Source organism: Gossypium hirsutum, chromosome A06, assembly GCF_007990345.1.
Source record: "Gossypium hirsutum isolate 1008001.06 chromosome A06, Gossypium_hirsutum_v2.1, whole genome shotgun sequence".
In the NCBI taxonomy this organism is placed as follows: Eukaryota; Viridiplantae; Streptophyta; class Magnoliopsida; order Malvales; family Malvaceae; genus Gossypium; species Gossypium hirsutum.
In genome coordinates, this window is record NC_053429.1 from 35,519,154 (window position 1) to 35,545,597 (window position 26,444).

General features: G+C 30.9%; 1 protein-coding gene across 2 annotated transcripts; it reads left to right on the forward strand.

The window, feature by feature from the left end:
• Positions 1 to 20,290: 20,290 nt before the first annotated feature.
• Positions 20,291 to 25,747, forward strand: LOC107896414 (transcription factor MYB3R-4). Of its 2 annotated transcripts, XM_016821583.2 has the most exons (12): positions 20,291 to 20,518; positions 20,836 to 21,050; positions 21,205 to 21,259; positions 21,507 to 21,564; positions 21,647 to 21,741; positions 21,860 to 21,963; positions 22,296 to 22,424; positions 22,623 to 24,234; positions 24,449 to 24,780; positions 24,938 to 25,052; positions 25,138 to 25,359; positions 25,443 to 25,747. In XM_016821583.2, the coding sequence occupies exons 2-12, from the start codon at positions 20,968 to 20,970 to the stop codon at positions 25,575 to 25,577; spliced, it is 2,940 nt and encodes a 979-aa protein (XP_016677072.2). In that variant the 5' UTR covers positions 20,291 to 20,518; positions 20,836 to 20,967; the 3' UTR covers positions 25,578 to 25,747. The 2 variants fall into 2 exon arrangements, with proteins under 2 accessions (XP_016677072.2, XP_016677073.2); XM_016821584.2 differs by having other exon boundaries at positions 20,298 to 21,050.
• Positions 25,748 to 26,444: the final 697 nt, after the last annotated feature.

Here is a 26,444-nt window from a genome sequence, read left to right on the forward strand (position 1 = left end):
AAAAAAATTTATATGAACCCAATTTTAGGAAAATTAAAAGCCTTTATAAGTAATTTAAAATCATTTTGAATATGTTTGGAGGTGGTCGAAGGTGCTTGAGACCCAAAACAAACCTCAGAAAGTCAAAATGACTCAAAATAGTGCAATTGCTTGAGTTTGGGGCACTTGTTACGGTAGAAGTATCTAGATGTACCAATACAAGTGTTTTATAATGCACATTAAGGCATTTTTCCTCAATTGTATCGATACAAGTTTGTTCAAACCCATAAATCACCTTAAAACTCACTTATTTGAACCTAAAACATTACCAAACAAGAATCATGACTTGCGAGGTTTATAATTCAAGTGTCATACACCATTTTAAATCATAATAAAACATTCAAGGCACATGAAACAATCATACCATAATGGCTCTATACTTAACTATCAAGTTAATTTACTTGACAAGCAAATAACTCATCAACCAACACATACCATACCCAATGTTTAGACTTGTAATATCAACATGTTTAACCAATAATTTCTTTTGAATAACATACCAAACCAAGATCAAGTTATCATACAAAACTCACTAATTGTCTAGACCTAGGTACATGCCATGAAAATGAGATATTCAATGAAACTATTCAAGGACCTTGGTGAGTTGAGCTATTTACCTTTAGATTCCTTTGAACTAAAATACCACAATCTATCTTTGCTAAGACATGTGTACAAAACAAACATGTCTATTCACTAAGCATTGAATTCTCAGTGGTGCTAACACAAATTGAATTCAAAACAACAAAGTATGGACTAATTAAACATACAATAGGTTCCATTGTTTAATTCACAAGTTAAAGTCAATATTTCATATACCATTCAAAAATAATTTCATCAAGTAAATATTGATCCATATTTCTAATGTTTCAAATGGTCTCATAGGCATGAAATTTCATAGAACATTTCTCATCTCATTTTATAGTATCTCATAAGTGAACATTACATATACAGATTTCAAATTCTCATACATGAAGCATATTAATATCAATTCTTTATTATCGTTCTTTGTAGTTCATTATGAACTTATAATGCTTAGTTTCAATGAATCCATTTCTTGTTCATATTAATAATTTACCCTATATAACCTTAGTAAAAATGAACTCGAACACGCGAGTGAACTACACCACACTAGGATAGCTCGAATGAGCATGAACTGTACCACGCTAAAGCATATAAGTGTAGAGCCTGAGGCAAAATATACATATACTTATACAACTACATCCTTCCACCACACCAAGGTCTTCGAAGAAACAAAATAGATGTGATGATTCACAATAAATGTTGAATTATTTGATAGCTCTTAATCTATATCAAACCCATACAGAAATGCACAAGTGACCCTATGGCATGCTAATTGTGTTCTAATCTTTCTACCAAGTTTTTTGTTAATCCTTTAAAAAGTATAAAGATATAGGCTAATCAAATGGTGAAATTGCATTTTTAGTATCGTAAAAATTAAAATTTAATTTCGACCCCCTAAAAAAGTTTTTTGCCTAAACCCTTACATGCTTCATATGCAACACATATTCATTAAGTCATGTTCAATTAGATTGCTAGCCATTAATTTGGCTCTTTCATTACATATCATAGATTCATATCAAATGCCATTAAGGCAACCTTTTACATGTATCATTATTTTTCCATATCATGTGACTATGATCATTTTGGTTAAGTCTTTCAACTAAGGTCCTTAGACCATAAAAAAAAAAGATAACTCATTCAAATTACCATAGCCATTCAAGTTATGCTTACAATACATTTCATCATAGCTTGCTTATTCATGATATATTACACCTTGTTTTATATTGAACTTTTAACATATCATGACATGTTTACTTAGTATAGTAGCTAGTATATTTATCATTGTTTATCCCATATGACTTTTATTCATTTAATTCATACTAGACTTAACCAATTGAATACAATTAATTTTCATATTCTACATATCATTGAGTCATTTCTCTCATGAAATTAATGCATCATAGACACCAACTAAGAAATGTAATAAGTCTCAAATAGACTTACTAATTGCTTGTTAATTCATCAAGTCGTACACGCGCGCGTGCGTGCACACACATAGTTGCATATATGTTAATCACTTATTGAACTAAACATATAATGGACTTATGAAATGAAATCAAATTGAGTTAGCACAAACCAAGTTCATTGTTCGTCACTCGATTTTGCCTTACACCTCGACATCCTAGCCTCGTCATTAGCTATGGACGATAGATTTGGTTACGAAAATAACGTTAGTTCTTCATTTAATAAAGTCATACTAACAACCAAGCATATTTGCACGTCTTTACATTTAGGCCTATTTTTAACCTTAACATCTGAAATGCTCGTATCACAAAATTCATTCGATCAAATCTATATTGAAATTTGTATTTATCCTTTAGGGACCTCATACTACCATTATATATCCAAAAAAATATTCATGGTTTTCAACTCTTACAAATAGGTCACTAATTTTTCAACAATTATTTTCTTTTAGCAACCATGAAATCAAACCTTGTACCAATACTACTCACTTCAATACTAGCTAGTTTCTTACTTAACTAACTATACAACCAATTAGTTCATAAATTCTATTTTGATTTTTCCCTATACTTCATCAATGAAAACTTAATCAAAATTTCACAATCATGAAAATTAACTATTGGGTTGAGTACACCAAATTCATTAAACTAAGAACTCATGAAAAGATTTAAAGATGATCTTCCTTACCTCATGTAATTTTGGATAGTGAAACTTAAACTTCTTCTTCTCTTAAAGGATGGCAAGGTGACGATAAAATTTTAAATACTCTCTTTCTCTTAACCACTTTAACACATATATATGGCTATCACTTTCTAATTATTTATTAATACATATATATACATTTTTCTAATAGCCATATTCACTTAAGAATTTAATTAGTGGCAATGCATGGCATCAATTGTTTCCCACAAATGCATCCTATTTGGTGGTGGTTTATTAACCACTAAGGTCCTTGGGTTAACTTTCACCCAAGCCCATGGTCAATGAAATCCATTCATTAATCTTTATCTTTCTTGATTAAATCTTATATTACTCATTAATTTGTACAATTTGATTTTGGTGTCTTTTCTGTATCATAGCTAAATAATAATTTAACGACACTTAACACGATGTTCAGATCTGGAAATTTAATTCAATTGGTCACCAATGTGACACAAGTTATTATATCAGGTATTTTGGAATATTACAACTATAACTTTTATTAAGTTTATTTGCTATCCAAAATTTATCGATTATCAAATTGCACCCTAGTCCACTACTTATCATCACTTTAGGGACATATTTACTTCCTACTTACTTTTCCTCTATTTTAATTACTTTATAATTTGGTCCCTATACTACCTAATTAATAAGCTTCCAACCTAGACCTTGTACTTTAATAATATTCTATCCATTGATTACTAAATAATTTAACTATTAATATTCCTATTTTTTAGTTTCATACTTGCTTCGAAATTGCATCAATTAAAATTTTAGATGGCTCAATTTAATAAATTCGATCCCACAACTAATTTTCCAAACAAAGATAAAATTTGGGTCGTTATAGGAAAACTATCAAATCAAAATATAAATCATGTCATAATTGAATCTCCAATTCGTTTAAAACATCTAATAATATAAGGAGATTCATAATTAATATATATTCCCGACATTCATTGAATAATCATTTTATGCATTGTGATAGAGCAACTTAAACATATACTGCATATTCAAAAATTCTAAAATGGGTTGATTTGGCTCCTGACCAAAAGTCAATTGTAATGAAGAGTACTTGTCACAACTTATTGGCATGATGTGTAAAAGTGTTTATTTATAAAATATCATATTCCTATATTCAAAAAAGTTTTGTTCTAAAAAATAATGGTTTCGCTACTAATTAGAGGCATTTAATTCATAATTTTGCTAAACCATTTTATACATATAAATAACAGGTTTGCAATACTTATTCACACTAACAATCTATCATAAAATAATAATTAGAAGCTTGAGAAACAAACTCACCAGCATTAGCAAGAATTGTCTCGATTGCATAATTTGAAGGTTTTGTTCATAAACAAATCATTAAACAAGTAATCTCGCAAACTATAGGTTGCAAGTTGATAACTTACATATGATTAACTTGTAGATGCATCTACCAAAATTATATCAAAACACCACTTGTCGAATAAATGGGCCCATGTTTCTTTTTAAAATGCAAGAAATTTAATCTCAACTTTTGCCAATGAGGTTTAATAAATCTCTTAGAGAATAAGCAACACTTGAAAAATGAAGAATCTTCAAGTTTCAATGAATATCCATATAAATTCACATCTTGTCGCATCATTATTGATCAGGATAGTTTAACCGATCATACCAACTAGTTAGTATATTTGGACTAGTAAACTTCTAGTTTACCATGCACGTGATTCAATAATACTAATGTAAACTTCTAGTTTACTATTGTATGTTATTTAACTATACTAATAATTGCATAGTACGAACTAGAAGAAATTATACGATAGTTTTCTAATGCAAAATTCTCACCAAGGTCTAATAAATTTAATATGTAGAAATTATTCTTCTCATCACCCATAGCCTTAATATGATATTCGTTATAATGAATATCTTCTTAAAACATAATAATTTCTTTGAGATTGACTAAAACTTAATGCATTAATTATCACTTTATTTCTTCAAATAACAATGTCTTAGCTCTTCTGGAGCCTTATATTAATTTGGTACCACTAAAAAATTATTTTATTATCAAACAAGAAAAATGATTTTTATCTCTAATGATAATATGCATTGTTGTATTGTCTAGTGGACTTATGTTTCCTTCCTTTAAAGGAATATTAATTGAATAATAAAATATTCAAGTGTATGATAGGTACATGAACAATTGGTTTTCATAACATACTTGATAACAAAAGTTATCTCCACTCATTAAAGGGATCTTCTTGAGATTTTTTGTTCCTTTCTTGCTTATCTTCATTTTTTTCATTTCTGGTGGAGAGAAAAAAATATTATGTCCATTCTCTTTGGCTATTATTATAATCCAACTGCTTCTAGATCCAAGATTATGTCATTTGAATTTATTATATATTGTTGCATTCACTCCAAGGAATGGAGCAGATCCAATATGATGGGCTCCATGGTTTTGTCAATAACTCATTATTTTGTTCAATCACAAGTAAATATGATATTCATTTAAAATATATCTTAAAATTTTGTTTCATAATTTTGCTATTACATGAGCACATTTAAAGCATGAAAAGTTTAAAAAAAATTCTCCAAAAAAATTCTCAAATAATTTTAATTGAGAACTCATCCTAAATACTTTAGAGTTATACTCACAGTTTTAAAATCTTGTAAATTCAAGTGCATCCAACCGTAACAAGCTTTAGATAGAATTATCATATTTCGATGCTCGTGTCTTTTATTTAATTATTCCATAATTCAAGTGGACCTTTTGCAGTCAAATATTCTATTTTGAACCCTTGATGGGGATGATGACAGAGGAAGACTACGAAGATAATCACAATCAGATTCAATTTAATAAAAAGAGTGATAAATAGAATTCAATCATCAATCTTTCCCTATCCTTTTCAAAATCAAAATAGATAAATTTTCATAGAAAGAGTGATTCATACCAAATATAATCTTTTCTTCATTCACAATCTTAATATGATATCCATTATAGTGAATATCATTTAAAACTAATGCATTAATCATCACAAATTTTGTTCTTTCAGATATTGGCCTTGTTTGGCAATTAGCTGATAGCTTATTGCTGTGGCTGGTTTGACCAACTAATTCTATTTGCTGATTTGACCAACTGTTTAATTAAAAGTGCTTGGTAAAACTTAGCTTATAGTTGAAAGCTGAAATGTGTAAAATAACAAATAAGGGCATGGCACATTTTATTGTTAAGTATTTATTTATAATACTTTAGTCTTTATTGGTGAAATTATTGAAATAGAACACTATTACCAATGAATTAAAACAACCATTATGGAAATTAATTAGTGATATTTTTGAAATTTTAAATAAACAAATTTCTTAAGTTCCTTATTTGCAAATTTCTTAAGTTGCATAAGAAATCATTTTACACAAGTAAATTGAAAATAAATTAATAGTACATAAATTAATTAGTGAATATTTTTTTAGAATAGAGGCTATTGATATCTTGTCACCCCTATTAGGTTTAAGAGCATGTGGAAAAGGGAGTAATTTTTGAGCAAGCATGGTCGAATATGTTATTCCACATATCTCATTCCCAATCAGTTGTAAAAAAAGTTGGTCCATCCCTGCGTTTTTTATTTTGAAGGTTTTAGCTCAACAAGCTCTTCCAAACCTTCATTCACCAAACACTACAATTAGAGGGTTTGACTACTCAATCTTCTATTTGTGCCCAAATCAATTAAAAAATTCTTAGAACTATGTTTACTGAACACCCTCATTAATATTAGCTCTTCTAGAGTTTTCAACTAATTTTGTACTACTAAATAATTAGCTCTTCTAGAGCTTTCAACTAATTTTGTACTGCCAAATAATTAGCTCTTCTAGAGCTTTCAGCTAATTTTGAACTACCAAATATTACATTAATATTGGTTCGTTTCAGTACCAATTAAGATAAATACTTTCTATCTGTAATGATAGTATTCATTGTTACATTGTCAATAAGACATATTTTCTTCCTCAGAAAATTAATAGATTTTGAGAAAAATATTTAGGCATACGACTAGTATGTGACCAATGATCTTTTATATTACATTGATAACATAAGTTATCTCTACTTTTTGAACGGATATCTTGAGAACTTTTATTGTTCTCTAATTTATTACTATGTTTCCACTTTTGTGGTTATTTTTATGTCACTTATATTATATCCTTTATTTTTTATGCTTGCATTCACTTTAGGGCATTCACTTATTTTTTATTTTTTATGTCTAATACTTTCTTCTTCTTCTTTTTGTTATGAGCACAATACTCAAGTTTTTTTTTCACACATTCCATCCCTATTTTTTTTAACCCTTTCTTTATTTTTATTTTACAACTTATTTTATTATTTGTTTTTCACAAATCCTCTTTTGGGCAAAAGAAGAAAAAAAAACCTTCTTTCCTTCACCTCCCAAGAATTGAACTTTTAGATTTTAGATTTTACATGCAAAGAAATCAATGTAAGCAACCTTCAATTGTGTTTCAAAAAGGAAATTTGGACCTAATTGGAATCAAACCAATGTCTTTCCACCTTATCCCTATTTCCTTAATCGCTTAGTTAACCTCAAATTTTTAATGATGTACACCAAGATATTTATAAACCCAAACAATTTTCTGTTGCATAGAAGAAAAGAGCCAAAATTAACGGGAAAAGACTCGAAGTTGTGCAAAGATTCGCAAGAAGTTTTTTTTAATATTTTATTTCTAGATTAATTTTAAATTTAATTCGTGATTAATTATGATTGATTTGATTAATATGTTTTATTTCTATCTTTTTGAGGATGGTGAAAGATTTTATCTCTAAAATTGATTTTGGTTCTTGATTCTTAAATATCTTATTAGTAATAATTCTTCTTGCCACAAGAAGTGGAAATATAAAGATAAATAAGAGAATAACAAGAATTCTTGATATAACCTTTTAAAGAAGCAAGACAACTTACGAAAAGTTGTTGGTTATATACTTGTCATGCACCTAAATATCTTATTATTCAATTAATATTCCTTAAAAGGAAGGAAGCATATGTCCAGTAGAAAATACAATAGTGCATACTATTCTTAGGGATAAAAGGCATTTTTCTTATTTGGTAACGAAACAAACTAATATTTGGTGGTACAAAATTAATTTAAGGCTCCAAAAGAGCTAATATATTGTTACCCTATATTCAATGTGGTAATAGAACATGTTAATATTTCATAGTACAAAATTAATTCAAGACTCTATAAGAGTTTAATACATTGTTATCCAAAAAAATAAAGCGATGATAATTAATGCACTATATTCTAGTCAGTCTCAAATAAATTATTTTGTTTTAAAATGATATACATTGTAAGGACTACCACAATGAGACTATGGATGAGGAGACGATTAATTAAATCTATTATATAGGGTAAGAAGTTTGTATTGGAAAACTATTATATTTTCCTCTAATTTGTACTATGTATATATTAGTATGGTTAAATTATATGAGATGGTGAACTAGAAGCTTACATTAGTATCATTGAATCATGAGCATAGTAAACTAGAAGTTTACTAATCCAAATATACTAATTAGTTGGCATGATCAGTTAGACCATCTTGATCAATAATGATGCGACAAGATAAGAATTTACATGAATATTTATTAAAGAACCTGAAGATTCTTCATTTATTAAGTGTTGCTTGTTCTCAAAGAAGATCAAGCCTCACTAGCAAAAGTTGAGATTGAATCTCTTGTATTTTTGAAAGAAATATGAGTCCATTTATCCAACAAGTGGATGTTTTGATCATTTATCCAACAAGTGGATGTTTTGATATTATTTTGGTAAATGCATCTATAATATAATCACATGTGAGTTATCAACTTACAATATGTAGTTTGTGAGATTACTTGTTTAATGATTAGTATAAAAACAAAATTTTGAAATTATGCAATCAAGACAATTCTTGTTAATGTTTGTGAGTTCATTTCTTAGGCTTTAAAATATATTGTATGCTAGATTATTAGTGCAAATAACTATGCAAAGCTTGTTGCTTATGTGAATAAGATGGTTTAGCAGAATTTATGAAGTAAATGTGTAACAGCCTAATTTTCAGTGGTGTCGGAACAGTGATTCGAGATCACTAAATCCGACAAATGAGTAGGAAATATTATTAATTTAGTGAGTATAAGTTAAATGTGAAGTTAGGAAAATTTTTGAAATAGTGAAATGTACAAAATATATATATTAAAATAATTAGAATTGAAAACGAGGTATCGAGACCTCGGGAATTTTAAATCGAGCCATAAATATTTTTATAAATATTTATGGAGTGTTAATAAGTTAGTATTAAAGTTTCGTCAAGAAATTTTAAAGTACTGATAGCTAATTGAACAAAAAGGACTAAATTGTATCAAATGCAAAATTGTGGGAAATGATTAAATAGCTTAAATGATAAAAGAAAGAGGGTTTAAAAGGAAAATATACCCAAGGTCTATTTGGGCTGGACGGAAAGAGCATGAAATCACCAAGAAAATAAGGGTAAAATTGGAAAATTGCAAAATTTACTTAATAAAGCTAGGACTAAAGTGGAATTATCTAGCTTTCTCTTTATTTTTCTGCATTCTCATCAGCAAAAACACCATGGAAGAGTTCCCTTAAGCTGGTTTTTCATATTTTTACTGCAAGTAAGTTCAATTCTTGATTATTTCTTGAAATTTTTGTGTTTTTGTGACTTTTACAACTAGGTCCATTTGTTGAATTCATTAGTTCTTGATTCTATGAAAGAAATTGAAAGTTTCTATGAATATGTGCTGGAAGTATATGATGATTTGACATATAATTAGAGCTTTAAATTGTTTATATGTTGATTTTATTGAAAGAATTGAATAGAAAGTGAATGTTTGGGACCTAAATTGTAAAAGAGTTTGAAGTTAGAGTTTTATGTGGAAATTCTGAATTTCAATAGTTATGAAATAACTTATAATGTCTAGGAAAAGTATTAATTGAGAAAATTAGTTTAATTGAAGGGTTAATTAAGTAAGGACTGAATTGTATGAACTGTGAAATTTGGGGCAAAATGAAAATCAACATTTTGCACTAAAACAGTTTTGGACAGCAGCAATGGTCTAACTTTGAAAAATCTCCAAAAATTTTAGAAATATAATTAGAGGATGAATAAAATATGAAATTAAAGCTTTGAGTCTAGTTTCTTATAGAAGAAACGGTGTAAGCAATGGAATTGTAAATCATGAGATATAATAAGTTTTGTGAGACAATGTCAGAATAATTTTGGGTTCCCCTGTTCTGACTTTGGAAAATCATAAAACATTGGAGAAAAATAATTAAGGGATTAAATTTATATGTTTAAAATCCTTAGAGAGTCTATTTTCAATAGAAATAAGCGGGAACATCATCCGAATCTCGTACAATGAGATAATTAATTCTTAGTGAAGAAGGGTCGAAACTATCAGACAGCAGAAAAGGGGCAACTTTAAAGAATAAACTGTACTTATTGGCTAAACAAAAAATTCTGAAAATTTTATGGTAATAAGATAAGTAAGTCTAGTTTCAGGAAAAATTAGTGGATCTTAATTTTGAGTTCTGTAGCTTAATATATAAATAATTTAGTGACTATGATGCAAATAGACAATTTTGAATATACATAAGTAAATAGTGAAATTATTGATAATGTTACTTGTTGCATGTTATATAAATTAATGATGTGGAATGGAGAAGAGGAGGAGGAAAATATGTATGAATATTCAGCTAGCATGGCTAATTTGTATTTTTAAGCTCATGGACTAAACTGAATAAAAGTAAAATTTTATGGGCAATTTTGTAAAAAAAATGTTAGAAATGACCAATTTGCATGAAATGGATTATTTTATTATTTAAATTACAAAATTGAATGAAATTATTAATTTAGCTCAAGATCAGGGAAAAACATGTTTTAAGGATTAAATTGAAAAGTGTTGAAATTATGGAAAATTCTGACATTTTATAGAATTCATAGGTTGTTATCAATTTGTGTGAGAATAATGGCTGGAAATAAGGATTAAATTGCAATAATTTTATTTTATTTTAACCTAAGGATGAAATCGTCATTAATTAAAAGTTTAGGGGTAAAATGATAATTTTGTTTAGAGCATTAGTTGAATGTATTATAACATGAAATAAATGAAAACGACGATCAAATTTCTTTATAAAGATCCGGATGACTTGAATACGAGACTTGAACGTGGAAAAGAAAAGATATCGGATTAATGAAATATCTGATAAATGAATCGGTAACTCCGGTAATGCTCCGTAACTCTATTCCAGTGACGGATTCGGGTTAGGGGCGTTACAAAATGCCTCCAGTTAGTAGCTAAACCATATCTATTGAGAATGAATCTTTTTGTATATATTTATAAAAATATGATATTTTGCATGAATCGTCACTTGTACACATCATGCCAACAAGTTATGATAAATTATCCTCATTACAATTGGTTTTTGGTCACGAGTCAAATAAAACCCATTTTAGAATTTTTTTTGAATGTACAATATATGTTTAAGTTGCTCCACCACAATGTATAAAATGAGTATCCAAAGAATGTTAGAAATATATATTAATTCTAAATCTCCTTGTATTATTAGATGTTTTGAATGAAGTGAAGATTCAATTATGACATTATATTTTAATTTAATAGTTTTCCCAACATTAGGTGGAGAGAAATAATAGCTGGATGAAATAATTACTTGGAATGAATTATCATTATCTAAATCCTTATAAAGATTAAATTCAACCAAAAGTTCAAAAAGATAATTCATTTTATGGCAAGTTAGATCAGAATAACCAAGTGTCATATACCAGTTGATGTTTTGAAGTCTCACTAGGATATCCTATTAGAATAAATGAAAGTAATGCATGCCTGGAGCATGGTTGATTGATTGGTTCCAAAGATGAAAATTCCCGTAAAAGAAAATAATGAATCAAGATGGTCATATAGTGGAGGCAGGTGCTCCTAAAAAGACCCAAAGACATAACTAATGATTAAAACTCCAAAAGAGATTCAGGTACATGAAAATGAAGAAGAAAATAATGAACATAAAGAGATCTTAATAAGTTATGTCAGTACGAGAAAATATGGAATTGCGAAATGAAAAGTTATCGACAATGATTTTGAAATATAAACATGGAACATGCAAATTATTGTTGAAATAATGAAAGCAAATGAAGATATTGAATAAGTCTATTGAGGAATATAAACATGGAAGAACTTAGCTAAAATGGAAAGACGCAATTCAAATAGAATTAAATTTGTGAAGTTTCTGTAATAGTAGTCCAAACATTTAAAGTTATAAAGCTAGTGATGGTTCAAATGAGTAATTTTGAAAAAAATGGAATAAGAAAAATAAAGTTTTTTGCTAAGTCTTGGTTTGATTATGAAATATATAAATTTTTTTGTTGATGGATGCAATAACCTTTGGATATCTCATTGGTTTAATAGTTCATGAGAAATTTGACATGCGTATTATGATTGTGGTTACAACATTTATATGAATCACTATATGATGAAGTTTATAATAGAATCCTTGAAGGATTTAGAATGCTAGAAGTATATAACTTTTTTAGGAAATTGTTCAATATATTTACGTAAATATTTATTGATTTGATTGAAACATATGTATTATTATAGAATGATCATGATTAAAGTTTGCTATGATTATAGTTGCGACTCCTAAAGAGATCAAAATATATTTCCCCAAAATTTTTCATCACTCATGACTTCTAGAAGTATGCATATATCAAACTCGTTCAAGTGATCATTTGAAAAGTTGGTATTGATTATTGAATATGTAAAATATGAGATATTATGTGATGTTGTCATGTGGGGGAGTAAATACATCTTGTACTCTTTTTCCTTTAACCGAAGTTTTGTCCCATTAGGTTTTACTAGTAAGATTTTTAATAAAGCAAGTCATGCATATTACTGATAAGTGTACAATTTTCCTTCGTTAAGAATTTTTTTCCACAGGGTTTTTGTCTTAATAAAAGTTTAACGAGGCACATTATCAACCAATGAACATCTAATGTTATGAATATTTTATTATTAAATAGATATATATCAAGATCAAGATAAATTTGATATACTTTAGGATTTTAATAGTCATTAGAAATAGATGTTTATATCATGTATATTTCTTATGTCTATAAATATAGACTTCCAATAAGGTTTATGTTAGAATTAAGTGACCCAAATTCTTATTTAAATAAAATACGATGGAAAATAAAATAAAAGTAAAATCCATATAGAACTAGACTTCTTTTATTTTATTTTAGAATAAGGTTTTTTAAACCTTATTAAACTCAATCTATTTTATATTGATTAGGATAAGGTGTTTCAATCCTACTAGAATATGGCTTTACAAGCCTATAAATAGACATAGTCTATTCCTCTTGTATTGATTCAAATTTTCGACATAGTGAATTTTCTTCTCCTCTGCCCATGGTTTTTCCCCGAAAGGGTTTCCACGTAAAATTTGTGTGTTATTTTATTTTTTCTTTATTTTATTTTATTTTATTTTTTTCACAAATTGGTATCGGAGCTTCCGGGTTGTTCATCTCAATCACAGTAATGGCATCTTTGAAGTATGAAATTCCGCTGTTGGATCGCAATACCAGATTTGCATTGTGGCAGATTAAGATGCAAGCAGTTCTTGCGCAGATGGATCTGGAGGATGCCCTGCTAGGGATAGATAAGATGCCTTCGATATTAACAGATGAAGAGAAGAAGCGTAAGATTGAAAGGCGTTAACACAATTACATCTGCATTTGTCCAACGAAATTTTGTAAGATGTAATGAAAGAGAAGATTGCCGCTGCATTATGGAAGAGGCTAGAACAAATATATATTTCGAAAACTCTAACAAGCAAGTTGCATATGAAGCAGCGTCTTTATGCTCATCGTTTGGAGGAAGGTGCGTCTGTACACGAACACTTAACAGTGTTTAAAAAAATTCTCTCAAACTTGGAGGCCATGGAGGTTCAGTATGATAAGGAAGATTTAGGGTTGATTCTACTTTGTTCGTTGCCCCTGTCTTATTCAACCTTTAGAGACACGATTTTATATAGCCGCGAGTCTCTCACAGTTGATGAGGTTATGATTCTTTAACCTCGTATGATAAGATGAAACATCTTGTGGTTAAACCCGACTCTCAGGGAGAGGGTCTCATTGTTCATGGGAGACAAGATCGGAATGCTGATAATGATCGTGGTAGGACACAGGAACGGAATCCTCGTGGTAAATCTAAGGGTAGATCGAAGTCTTCAAATAGAAGTAAAACTTGTAACTTCTGCAAGAAGAAAGGGCACATTAAATCTGAGTGTTATAAGCTACAAAATAAGATTAAAAGAGAGGCTGCGAATCAAAAGGGAAAACAACCAAAAAGTTCCGGTGAAGCTGATGTTGTAGAATACTACAGCAATGGTGAACTTCTAGTCACTTCTGTCAATGATTCTAAAGTAAGTGAGGATTGGATACTTGATTCAGGTTGCACATTCCACATGAGTCCCAATCGGGATTGGTTTACAATTTACGAAACAGTGTCTGAAGGTGTTGTTTGATGGGAAATAATGCTTCGTGTAAAATCGCAGGTATTGGAACAATTAAAGTTAAGATGTTTGATGGAGTTGTCAGAACACTTAGCGACGTACGGCATGTTCCAGAATTGAAAAGAAATTTAATTTCGTTAAGTACTCTTGATTCAAAAGGGTACAGATATACAACTGAAAGTGGGGTTTTAAAGATTTTCAAAGGGTCCCTTGTTGTGATGAAAGGGCAGAGAAAAATTGCCAAGTTATATGTTTTGCAGGGTTCTACTGTTACTGGTGATACAGCTGTCGCTTCCTCTTCCTTGTCAGATGATGATATTACTAAACTTTGGCATATGCTCCTAGGGCATATGAGTGAGAATGGCATGGCTGAATTGAGCAAAAGAGGACTTCTTGATGGGCAAGGAATTTGCAAACTGAATTTCTGTGAGCACTGTGTTTTTGGGAAGCAAAAGAGAGTTCGATTCACTAGAGGAATCCATAACACGAAGGAAACGTTGAGTATATTCATTCTGATCTGTGAGGGCCATCTAGAGTGCCTTCGAGAGGTGGAGCTAATTATATGCTAACCTTTATTGATGATTTTTCCAGAAAAGTTCGGCCGTTCTTCCTAAAGCAGAAAAGCGATGTGTTTTCCGCATTTAAGTCTTAGAAAATTATGATTAAAAAATAGACGGGAAAACAGATAAAATACCTACGTACAGACAATGGCTTAGAGTTCTGTTCTGATGAGTTTAATAGATTGTGCAAGTTAGAAGGGATCATGAGACACTTGACAGTTCGTCATACTCCACAGCAAAATGGCGTTGCAGAACGAATGAACAGAACGATCATGGAGAAGGTTCGATGTATGTTGTCAAATGCCAACTTACCGAAGTCATTTTGGGCAGAAGCAGCCTCTACTGCATGTTTTTTGATCAACCGATCTCCATCCGTTGCCATTGAGAAAAAGACTCCACAAGAGGTATGGTCTGGTAATCCTGCTAATTATTCTGATTTAAAGATTTTTGGGTGTCCTGCATATGCTCATGTTGATAATGGAAAATTGGAACCGAGATCTATTAAATGCGTTTTTCTTGGTTTTAAAGCTGGTGTAAAAGGCTATAAGTTATGGTGTCCTAAAAATAGAAAAGTTGTGATTAGCAGAGATGTTGTTTTTGATGAAACTGCTATGCTACCTAACTTATCTCTTAAAGACTCTTCCAATAAAGAAAACCAAAAGCAGGTGGAGCATCAGATTAATACAGAATCAACTCCTCAAGCCAGTACAAAAATTGAGAATAGAGTTGCTTCTTCACCGCAATACTCTATCGCCAAAAACAGAACAAGAAGAGAAATTAAACCTCCAAAGAAGTATGTAAAGGCTGATCTAGTTGCTTATGCTTTAAATGTGGCTGAAGATATAGATGCGAATCAAGAGCCATTTAATTATTCTGAGGTGATTAGTTGTGAAGACTCAGAAAAGTGGATGTTTGCTATGCAAGAGGAGATAGAATCACTCCACAAAAACAGAACATGGGATCTTGTAAAACTTCCTAAAGGTAAAAAGGTTGTTCGTTGTAAATGGGTGTTTAAAAAGAAATAAGGGACTCCAGGAGTTGAAGAACCCAGAAATAAAGCAAGGCTTGTTGCAAAGGGTTACAGTCAAATTCTAGGAGTGGACTTCACAGATGTGTTCTCCCCAGTTGTTAAGCATAGTTCGATTCGAGCTTTGCTTGGTATTGTGGCCATGCATGATTTGGAGCTTGAGTAGTTAGATGTAAAAACTGTATTTCTACATGGAGAACTTTAGGAGGATATTTACATGCAACAACTAGAGGGTTTTACAGTCTCGAAAAAAGAGGACTATGTTTGCTTGCTAAAAAAGTCCCTTTACGGTTTGAAACAGTCACCAAGACAGTGTTACAAGAGGTTTGATTCCTTTATGACTTCTCATGATTTCAAAAGAAGTAGTTTTGACAGTTGTGTCTACTTTAAGAAAAACAGTGATGGTTCTTTTGTGTATCTACTTCTTTATGTTGATGACATGTTGATAGCAACAAAAGATAAAGTAGAGATAAGAAAGGTCAAAGCCCAACTAAGTGAAGAATTTGAGATGAAAGATTTAGGACCAGCAAAGAAGATACTTGGTATGGAGATTCTTAGAGATAGAAAAGCAAGTAAATTGTACCTAAGTCAGAAGGGGTACATTGAGAAAGTTCTTTGCAGGTTCAATATGCAAAGTGCTAAGCCTGTTAGTACTCCTTTAGTAGCTCATTTCAGACTTTCATCAGCTTTGTCTCCACAATCAGATGATGAGATTGAGTACATGTCACATGTTCCATACTCTAGTGCAGTAGGATCTCTCATGTATGCTATGGTTTGTTCACGTCCAGATTTATCATATGCAGTCAGTGCAGTTAGCAGATACATGACGAATCCTGGTAAAGAACACTGGAAAGCAGTTCAGTGGATTTTAAGATACTTATGAGGTACTACTGATGTTTGCTTACAGTTTGGAAGAACTAGAGATGGAGTCATTGGGTATGTTGATGCTGATTTTGCTGGAGACCTTGATAGAAGAAGATCTCTCACAGGTTATGTCTTTATAATCGGAAGTTGTGCAATCAGTTGGAAAGCCACTTTGCAAACTACAGTCGCTTTGTCTACCACTGAAGCTGAGTACATGGCGATTACTGAGGCTTGTAAAGAAGCTGTTTGGTTGAAGGGACTCTTTAGTGAACTTAATGAAGACCTTCAAATCAGCACAGTATTTTGTGACAGTCAGAGTGCCATCTTTCTTACAAAAGATCAAATGTTTCATGAGAGAACAAAATACATTGATGTTCGGTATCATTTTGTTCGTGATATTATTGCTCGTGGTGATATTGTTGTGAGCAAAATTAGTACTCATGAAAATCCTGCAGATATGATGACTAAGTCACTTCCTATAACCAAGTTTGAGCATTGCTTAGACTTGGTTGGTGTTCATTGTTGAAGTTAAACCCTTAAGGGGTTTTATGGAAGAGGTGGAGAACTTATTTATTGAAAGTTCGCGATGAAGAACCTGTTCATTTAGAATTTGTGTCAAGGTGGAGATTGTTAGAATTAAGTGACCCAAATTCTTATTTAAATAAAATACGATGGAAAATAACATAAAAGTAAAATCCATATAGAACTAGACTTCTTTTATTTTATTTTAGAATAAGGTTTTTTAAACCTTATTAAACTCCATCTATTTTATATTGATTAAGATAAGGTGTTTCAATCCTACTAGAATATGGCTTTACAAGCCTATAAATAGACATAGTCTATTCCTATTGTATTGATTCAAATTTTCGACATAGTGAATTTTCTTCTCCTCTGCCCGTGGTTTTTTCCCCGAAAGGGTTTTCACGTAAAATTTGTGTGTTATTTTATTTTTTCTTTATTTTATTTTATTTTATTTTATTTTATTTTTTTCACAGTTTACGCACTTCTCTTTTGTTCTTCTAGTTCTTTTGATTTTACTCCCTTCATTCCTTTATTTTCTAACATATATAATAATTTTAAGATATTTTTATAAAGATTAATTCATTTTAATATTTATTTATAATAATAAAAGGGGACATTTTGAAAAAAAAATCAAATATGACAAATTTATTGTAACAAAATGAGTAATATTTATCTCGCATTTCAACTTAAGAATGTATATTTGTTGTCGGTGCTGCTAGGATTTCGCGGCTATAATTACATATCACGAAAAGTGAATCAGAATTTACTTTTAGATTTACCTTTTAATTAGGGTCAAATTTTCCTTTAGTCCCTGTATATTGGTAAAGTCTAAATTTAATCCCTAACTTAAAAAAGTTTAAAAATTAAATTAAATTATTTTTCGATTTAAATATTTTACTCCACAATTAGGATTTTCCTTAACAATTTGTTTAGTATCGCACATGCTTATCGAGTTCGTAATAATTTAATTTTAAATTTAATTAAAATCGTATGAGTATATTAATACCAAATTTTAATAGTAAATAATAACAATGTCAACAACTAAATTATTATTTTCCTTAACTTAAGTTGGTTTGATTTAAGATTTTTTTTTTTAAATTTTCAACTAAATACATTTTTTTAATGTTTCATTTTTCATTTGTCAAAGAGAATGAGAATGAAAATGAAAATAAGCTTATTTTTTTAAAATAAATATACTTTTTTAAAATAAATTATAAATAAATTATAAATTTAAATCATAAATACAATACAATTACAATTAATACATATCTGAGTAATTATAACTAAAATCAATTTAGTATAAACTATAAAGCAGAACTAGATAAAAAAAAACTATAATTAAAATCAACTTAGTACGAAAAACAGAACTGGACTAAATTCAAACTCAAAAGTAAAATAAACCCAAGAAGCATCTTTCTTAAAACCTCTACCTTACCTGTAATCCAACTCCTCCCTAGCAAATCAAACATGCTTTTAATTTTAAAATGCTTATATGTAAAAAAAACTCTTAAAAAATGTAAAAAAAAAATAATTAAGTTCCTACAGTAAATTTGTGTCTAATTAAGATCTTGTCGTTATCAAAACATCATTCTTGTCGTTAACGGTTTCCATTATTGACTATGTTGATCATTAAAGTAAATTGAAAGACTAATCTGACACATGGTAGCTTTTGATTTAATATAATATTTTTCCATTAAAATGATTAAAAATTATAAAAACTTGTAAATATTAAAAATATATAAAAATATAATAAGTTATAAAAATATTAAATTAATAAAACTTATTTAAAATATATAAATTTTTAAAAATTTAAAATTCTTAAAAACTAATAAAAATTGTAAAAAATATTAAAAATATTAAAATTGATATAAACTTATAAAAATTATATAAAAAAAATACAAACTTGAATTGAAGTGGTTAGCCTGAAATTGGCAAGGATAACGGTTCAGGGACATTAGACCTGTTGACTAGGGAATCGGACGATTGAACCAATTTTTTATTTTTTAATATTTTTATCAAACCAAAAATTTTATTATCCAACTATTAGCGAATGTTGGAATGAAATACTTTAGCCAATGTTTTTAGACCCAGATCGATAGTCGAATTGATCAGGCCATTAATTTGCAAGTTCAACTGATTTATCCAATTCAATTAAATAAAACATTAAAAAAAAGTAAAAAACAAATCGGTTCAATCATTTGGTTCCATATCAGCAACTTTAGTGGCTTTCTTCATAGAGATACCCTTGTCTATTTTGGTCTAATCAATCCAACCAACTTATCTAGCCTAGTTTTTATGATTTTCTAACAACTTTTATAAGTTTATATTATTTTTATAATTTTTATGATTTTTTATAGAATTTTAATATGTTTTTATAAAAATTTAATTAACTATGTTTTATCAATTTTATCAATTTTTTTATAATTTATTGGAATTTTTATATTTTTGTAGTATTTATAAATTTTTTAAGTAGATATAGTTTTTTTATATTTTTTAAAATATTTAATAATTATATATATTTTGTGATTTTTATAATAATTTTAATGATTCTTTAATCATTTTTATAAAAAAAAATTAGATTGAACACGAAGTTATTACACATGTCACCATGATTGTCCATTAATTTATTTTAGCAATCAACTTGGTCAATGATCAAAACAGTTAATAGAGGAGGTTTAATTGATTTGTTTTTGTATTTTCTTAATTTTTTTTTTTACATATAAGCTATTTTAAAGTTTTCAAACATAAGGATTAAATATAAAACTTTATTTAAATACAGGAACTGGAAGCAAAATTAACCTTTAATTATTAATTTCAAATAAAGAAGACCAAAAATGGTTGTTGAAATTTGAAAAAGAAAGAACGAAAAGAAAAGAAGAGGTCGTACCAAAACGTTGACGACAGTGATTCCGACGTGGAAAAATCTGGACCGTTAAATCCGAAACAAGTCGATCTTAAACCATAGGGTTTGAAATACACCATTCGTCCGCCCCTTTATGTTTGAATATCTCTCTTTGTACCGTTTCATCTTCTCTCCCGCAACACTTAGCTTTGTCTTTTTTTTTTCGCATTTGCATTTGCAGATCTAAAAAAAAAAAAACACCTTAAATATCTCTTCATAATCTTCGCTTTGAATCTGCTAAAGCGTTCCGTTTTTACTTCCCCTTTAGACCGGTTCTCCATTTCTCCGTTTTCGAATCTGGGTTTGGTGCGTAGTACTTTCTTTTCCTTCTTTTAGGGTTTTTCTTTTTAAAATCTTATAAACTTTAAATAACTTCAATTGTTCTTGTTGTTCAAGTTAAATGTTGAATTTTCAAGTTGTTAGAAACTAATTTTGATTTTGGTCATGATCTAGGGTTTGAATTTTAGAGAATTTATTCTAAATTTCAATTTTTAAATTTTTTTTGGTTAAATTACTCGAATTTTGTACAAAAAATTCAAATTCGTTGACTTCTGACTTTTTAGTTATAAGTATAAAAGTTATTCGATATATTTTTTTTTATTTTTTTTTCTCTTTTATGTTAGTTTGTTCTGTAGTTTGGCGGGGAGGAACTTTCTAGTTAGGTTTGATTATAATGATTTTGAGAGCATATTGCGGACAGAAGCGTTGTAGAGTTGGGATTGGGGTATGCTGCTTTATTCATCTGTAAACAAACTATGGAAAGTGACATTAAAGTATCAACTCTATCGGTTGGGCTCGGCAGCAGTGATGGTGCTCAGAGAATTCGACCTGTTCATGGGTATTTTTCTTTTAATAGCATAGTGATTCTTATTTTCAGTAACTCTTATTTGAAAATTTTAATACCATTATTGATGTTCTTGGCTGTTCTTCCTCTCCCCCTATAATGCTTTTTTTTCTTATGTTGAGTTTCGTGACATTGCTTCATTCTATAGGAGGACTAGTGGTCCTACAAGGCGATCTACAAAAGGACAATGGACAGCTGAAGAGGTATTATTATCTTTTTTTGTTATGTTTTTTCTATTCTGTTTCAAGTCTATACCTTTTTGTACCTTTTCCCTTTTTGTGTCATGTATTGTAGTATCCGTTAATTCTAGTCCTGTGGCTCCTGCCCTTAAATATGATCTGTATTGGTGTCCATATATAGATGTGTGTATGTTTTGTGTGTCTATCAGTATATGTATGTATATATTCCTAAATGATTTTCAATTTGACAACATAATTGATGGCCCTCCAGGATGACATTCTGAGCAAAGCTGTTCAACGTTTTAAAGGAAAAAATTGGAAAAAGATAGGTATGATTTCGAATTGAAGTGGCATGATAACCCTTCTTGCTTCAATTTGCATGTTCTGATTGTAAGGCTGGTTCATCTGCAGCGGAGTGTTTCAAGGATAGGACTGATGTACAGTGCTTACATAGGTGGCAAAAGGTTTTGAACCCGGAACTTGTTAAAGGGCCATGGTCAAAAGAGGTGATTGATTTTACTTATTTCTTTCTTGCAATTCCTTGAAGTGTTTGTTCTTGACAAAACAGAATATTTTCTTTATACTATTAGGACATTCTGAGCTTCTTTTGTTAAATATAAGCAGGAGGATGAGCTGATTATTGAGTTGGTGAACAAATATGGGCCAAAAAAGTGGTCAACCATTGCTCAGCACTTACCTGGACGTATTGGAAAGCAATGCAGGGAAAGGTGTGATAGTGGAGCTGTTAATTTTGATAGTTTTAACCCTACCTACATTTAGAACATTGGAGAAGGCCATGAATAGGGTAATGTTGAACCTTGGAATGTGTCCTTTCCCAGGATGGATGAGAACAGCTGGGCAAAGCCTGGTTGCATTGGTTAATCCTGTTGAATTTAACAGTTTGCCAGGGGTTATCCTTCTTGGATATTATTGTAGACATCTCTTGGGTTTTATGAAAGTATTTTGCTGTTGCAGTGCTCCCTTCTTTCTGCCTAAATTAAGAAAAGAAAATCTGTTCCTGTTTTTACACTTGTGCTCATAGAACTAATTGCTTATGCAGGTGGCACAATCATCTCAATCCTTCCATAAACAGGGAGGCGTGGACTCAGGAAGAAGAGCTGGCTCTAGTCCGTGCTCATCAGATTTTTGGAAACAGATGGGCAGAGCTCACAAAGTTCTTGCCAGGAAGGTATGTTGTTATCACTAAGGGAAGCTACACCTTTCCATCAATGTTATGTTAAGGTTGCCTGTTATGTCTTTTATTCTTTTAACTACTGCTTCTCCCTATTCCTGCAAGTCATCCTCTCATTTTTGTCTTAACTCTATTGTTCTGTTAATTAAAAGCTAACAAATTTGTTCTGTTATTTCCATCTTTGTATGGGAACAGGACAGACAATGCAATAAAAAATCACTGGAACAGTTCAGTAAAAAAGAAGTTGGATTCTTACATTGCATCAGGCCTTCTAGAACAACTTCAATTCCCGGTTCTTGCAAATCAAAGCCAGCCTATGCCTTCATCTTCTATGAGGATGCAGAGCATTGTAGATGATAGTGGTGCCAAATGTAGGAAAGAATCAGAGGACATATCAGAATGCAGCCAAGAGTCAAATATGATTGGCTGTTCTCGATCAGCAAGTGATTTAGCTACTGCTGCTGTACATACAAGAGAGCAATTCCACTTGGCTGAAATGCCTGGTGTGTCAAAAGAGAGGAATTCCAGTTCAGCACCTTGTTCAGAAGAATATTACCCATCTTTTGAAGATGTTAACTTCTCCATTCCAGAAATACCTTGTGAAGTAGGGTACTCTTCCAGTGGGGATTACCAGTTCGGTGAGCATATGTTGATAACCGATGATGAATGTTGTAGGGTCCTATTCTCGGAAGCAGTGAATGATGGGTGCTTTGCCTCTGAAAACTTTACACAGGGATCTAATATTGTTGAATTGGGTGGCTGCACAAACAGATCTCTTTGTCAGCCTTCAGACATCCAACCGTCTGAAACTAGAAAAACTCCAGCTTCACAATCTAGTCTTCCTTCAAGGTCTGAGGTATTACCGACCTCATGCTGTCAATCTTTCGCATCTCCTTCTTTTCTTTCAGTTGAGGATGGTACACTTATGCATGGCCAAGAGCAGAGTCAATTAAATTGTCAACCTTTTGGAACTCAAGAGCAAGAATTTACAATGAATGCACATGATGGCTTCATCTTTACTAATGATGATCATACAAATGATACTGACCTACAAGAGCAGACATACCTTGCAAAGGATTCTCAGAAGTTGGTTTCAGTTAATAGTATTGGTTCAGAGTTAAGTGCCATGCTAACTTGTCCTATTGCGGATGATAAGCGTAACTTGCCTGCAGAGCAAGATGTCAGAGGTCTATGTTACGAGCCTCCTCGATTTCCAAGCTTGGATGTCCCTTTTTTCAGCTGTGATCTTATACCATCAGGCGGTAATATGCAGCAAGAATATAGCCCCCTTGGTATTCGCCAGCTGATGATGTCTTCTATGAACTGCATCTCTCCATTTAGGTTGTGGGATTCGCCATCTTGGGATGGCAGTCCAGATGCTGTGCTGAAAAGTGCTGCCAAAACTTTTACTGGGACACCATCCATATTGAAAAAGCGCCATCGTGACCTTCTATCACCTTTATCAGAAAGACGAAGGGAGAAAAAGCTGGAAATTGATATGACATCGAGTTTGACCAGAGACTTCTCTCGCTTGGATGTGATGTTTGATGAAAGTGTTACTGGCAACACATCTCAGGTGTCTCCATCTAAACGTAAAACCAATGCTAGAGCCTCCATTGAAGAAAAAGAAAACGTTTGTCAAGAATTTCATGGGTCACTAGACAATGGGGGAGATCACACTGAGGCATTAGATGATGAAGCTCAGAAGAAAGATTCTAATGGAACTAATTCCCCAGGAAACATAAAAAAGGAAGCCTGGAGAACTGATATCAAGGACAAAACTGATGCTCATGCTTCAGAAAAGATTGTGAGTTCTTCCTTCTTCCCTTTAATGATTTTGATGTTTTCTAGCAAAAGGTGAAGTTGCCAGATTAAATCCATGTCAAATTTTTATCCAAGTTCTATATGATGCTGATAGTATGTACAACTTATGCTGTTTTATCTTGTGGCCTTGTTTTGGCAATCTTAGGCTGAATTGATTGATTTATCATATGAATTTATGCAAACTCTACTCTTGACAGATCAAACAGCCTTCGGCAGTGCTTATTGAGCATAATGTAAATGATCTACTATTGTTTTCTCCTGATCGTGTTGGTCTTAAAGCAGACCAGCCATTATTGTCTTCAAGCATACGAACTCCACGAAATCAGTGTCATAAGAGCTTTAGAGCTATATCAAATCAAGGTTTATCAGGAAATGCATGCTTAATTGTTAGCTCTCCCACTCTGAAAGTAAAGAACAGCGACGGCCACTCAATCTCTGTTACTGCAGTACAGTGTACCAATTCACCTGCAACCCTTGAGAATTTGGCTGATAATGCTGGGATTGATACTTCTATTGAAAATTATAATATGTAAGTTTTGGCTGCTCCCAGAGTGATTACAAGTGTTATAATACTTCCTTGCTATTCATTGTCTTTTATGTTTAAGAGCTGCTTTGCTTTTATTTCAATGTCAAATGCTAGGACAAATTGATTGGTTCTTATGTGTTGCTTGCTTGTGGATTGCCAGATTTGGTGGAACTCCATTCAGAAGAAGTATCGAATCCCCATCGGCATGGAAGTCTCCTTGGTTTATTAACTCTTTCATTCCAGGCCCAAGGATCGACACAGAAATAACAATTGAGGTATAACTCTACTTCAGCCGTGAGCAAGTTTTTGCAGAATTTAACCTTTTTCTAGTGCTTCCTAATAACCGGATTTTCTTTCCAGGACATAGGATATGTTATGAGCCCCGCAGAAAGAAGCTATGACGCCATTGGATTGATGAAACAATTAAGTGAGCATACTGCTGCTGCTTATGCTGATGCCTTGGAGGTTTTGGGAAATGAAACTCCAAAATCAATTGTAAAAGGAAGACTCCCCAACAATGGTAACATGGACAAAGAGAATAACGGGGTTGAGAATCGTTCACATTTGACTTCAAATATATTGGTATTACTGAAAAACCATGTTTTAATCATCATCCTTTGTTACTAAGAGCAATTTGTTGAAAGTAGTGTGCAATTTGTGTGCAGGCCGAGCGCCGCATCCTTGATTTTAGCGACTGTGAAACACCAAGAAAGGAAACCGAAAATGGAAAATCCTCAACAACAGCAGCAGCCGTGAGTTTCTCAAGCCCCTCTTCCTATCTTTTGAAAGGTTGCAGATAGTGCCTTTTATTATTATTTTTTGACTAAAAATCCCTCATGTTTGTAGTTTATATCATATATGTATGCCAATTTTATTTTTTTTTCAAATTTCTTCAATTTGTTGTGGAAAGGGAACGGAATCAATTAATTAAATTGATAAAAGAGTGTATGAAGTGCACATAGATTCTTCAGCTCTTCTCACCAACTTTTTGCACATCCAATTCTAAAATCATGGTTCCATTTTCTTTTTTACAACATTTAATAGCTTTCATTTTAGCCACCATTACAACGCATGATGAGGCGGTAAAGGTGTGGACTTTTTCAATAGGACCATGTTTAGAAATAACTTTTCTAAAATTGAACTCTACCCGTCCAATTAACAAGTTTCCGATAAGTCTTGATTCTATATATGTGGACCAGATCTTTTAGCAAATTCTTTGTGAGTTTTTAAAAAAATATTTTATTACGTCTTTATAGAATATTTGTCAACTTTTTAAGTGTTTCAAATATTTTTTATTGTAATAATTTTAAGGCTAAATAAAGAATTTGTAATAATTTTGACATTTTATTGTGTTCTTACAACAAAAAATTTGACATTTCATTGTGTTCTTAAAATTATTTCTTCTTGTTTGGAATTACATTCCTAATAATAAATTTAATCCATAATAATTGTCTATTTTTGTCATTTTATTTTTTATTTTTTTTATGGAGGGAATGTGATAATATGGTTTGAATTCGTATCAAATAGGTGTTTAACAATAGCTTTAAAATGTTTGACAATAGCTTAAACCGTCGTTCCATGATATTGACTTTTAAAAAAAATTTTAAAATTTTTAATTTTAAAAATATTCAAAGTACTTGTGAGCTATCATGTAATTGCCAATAAAT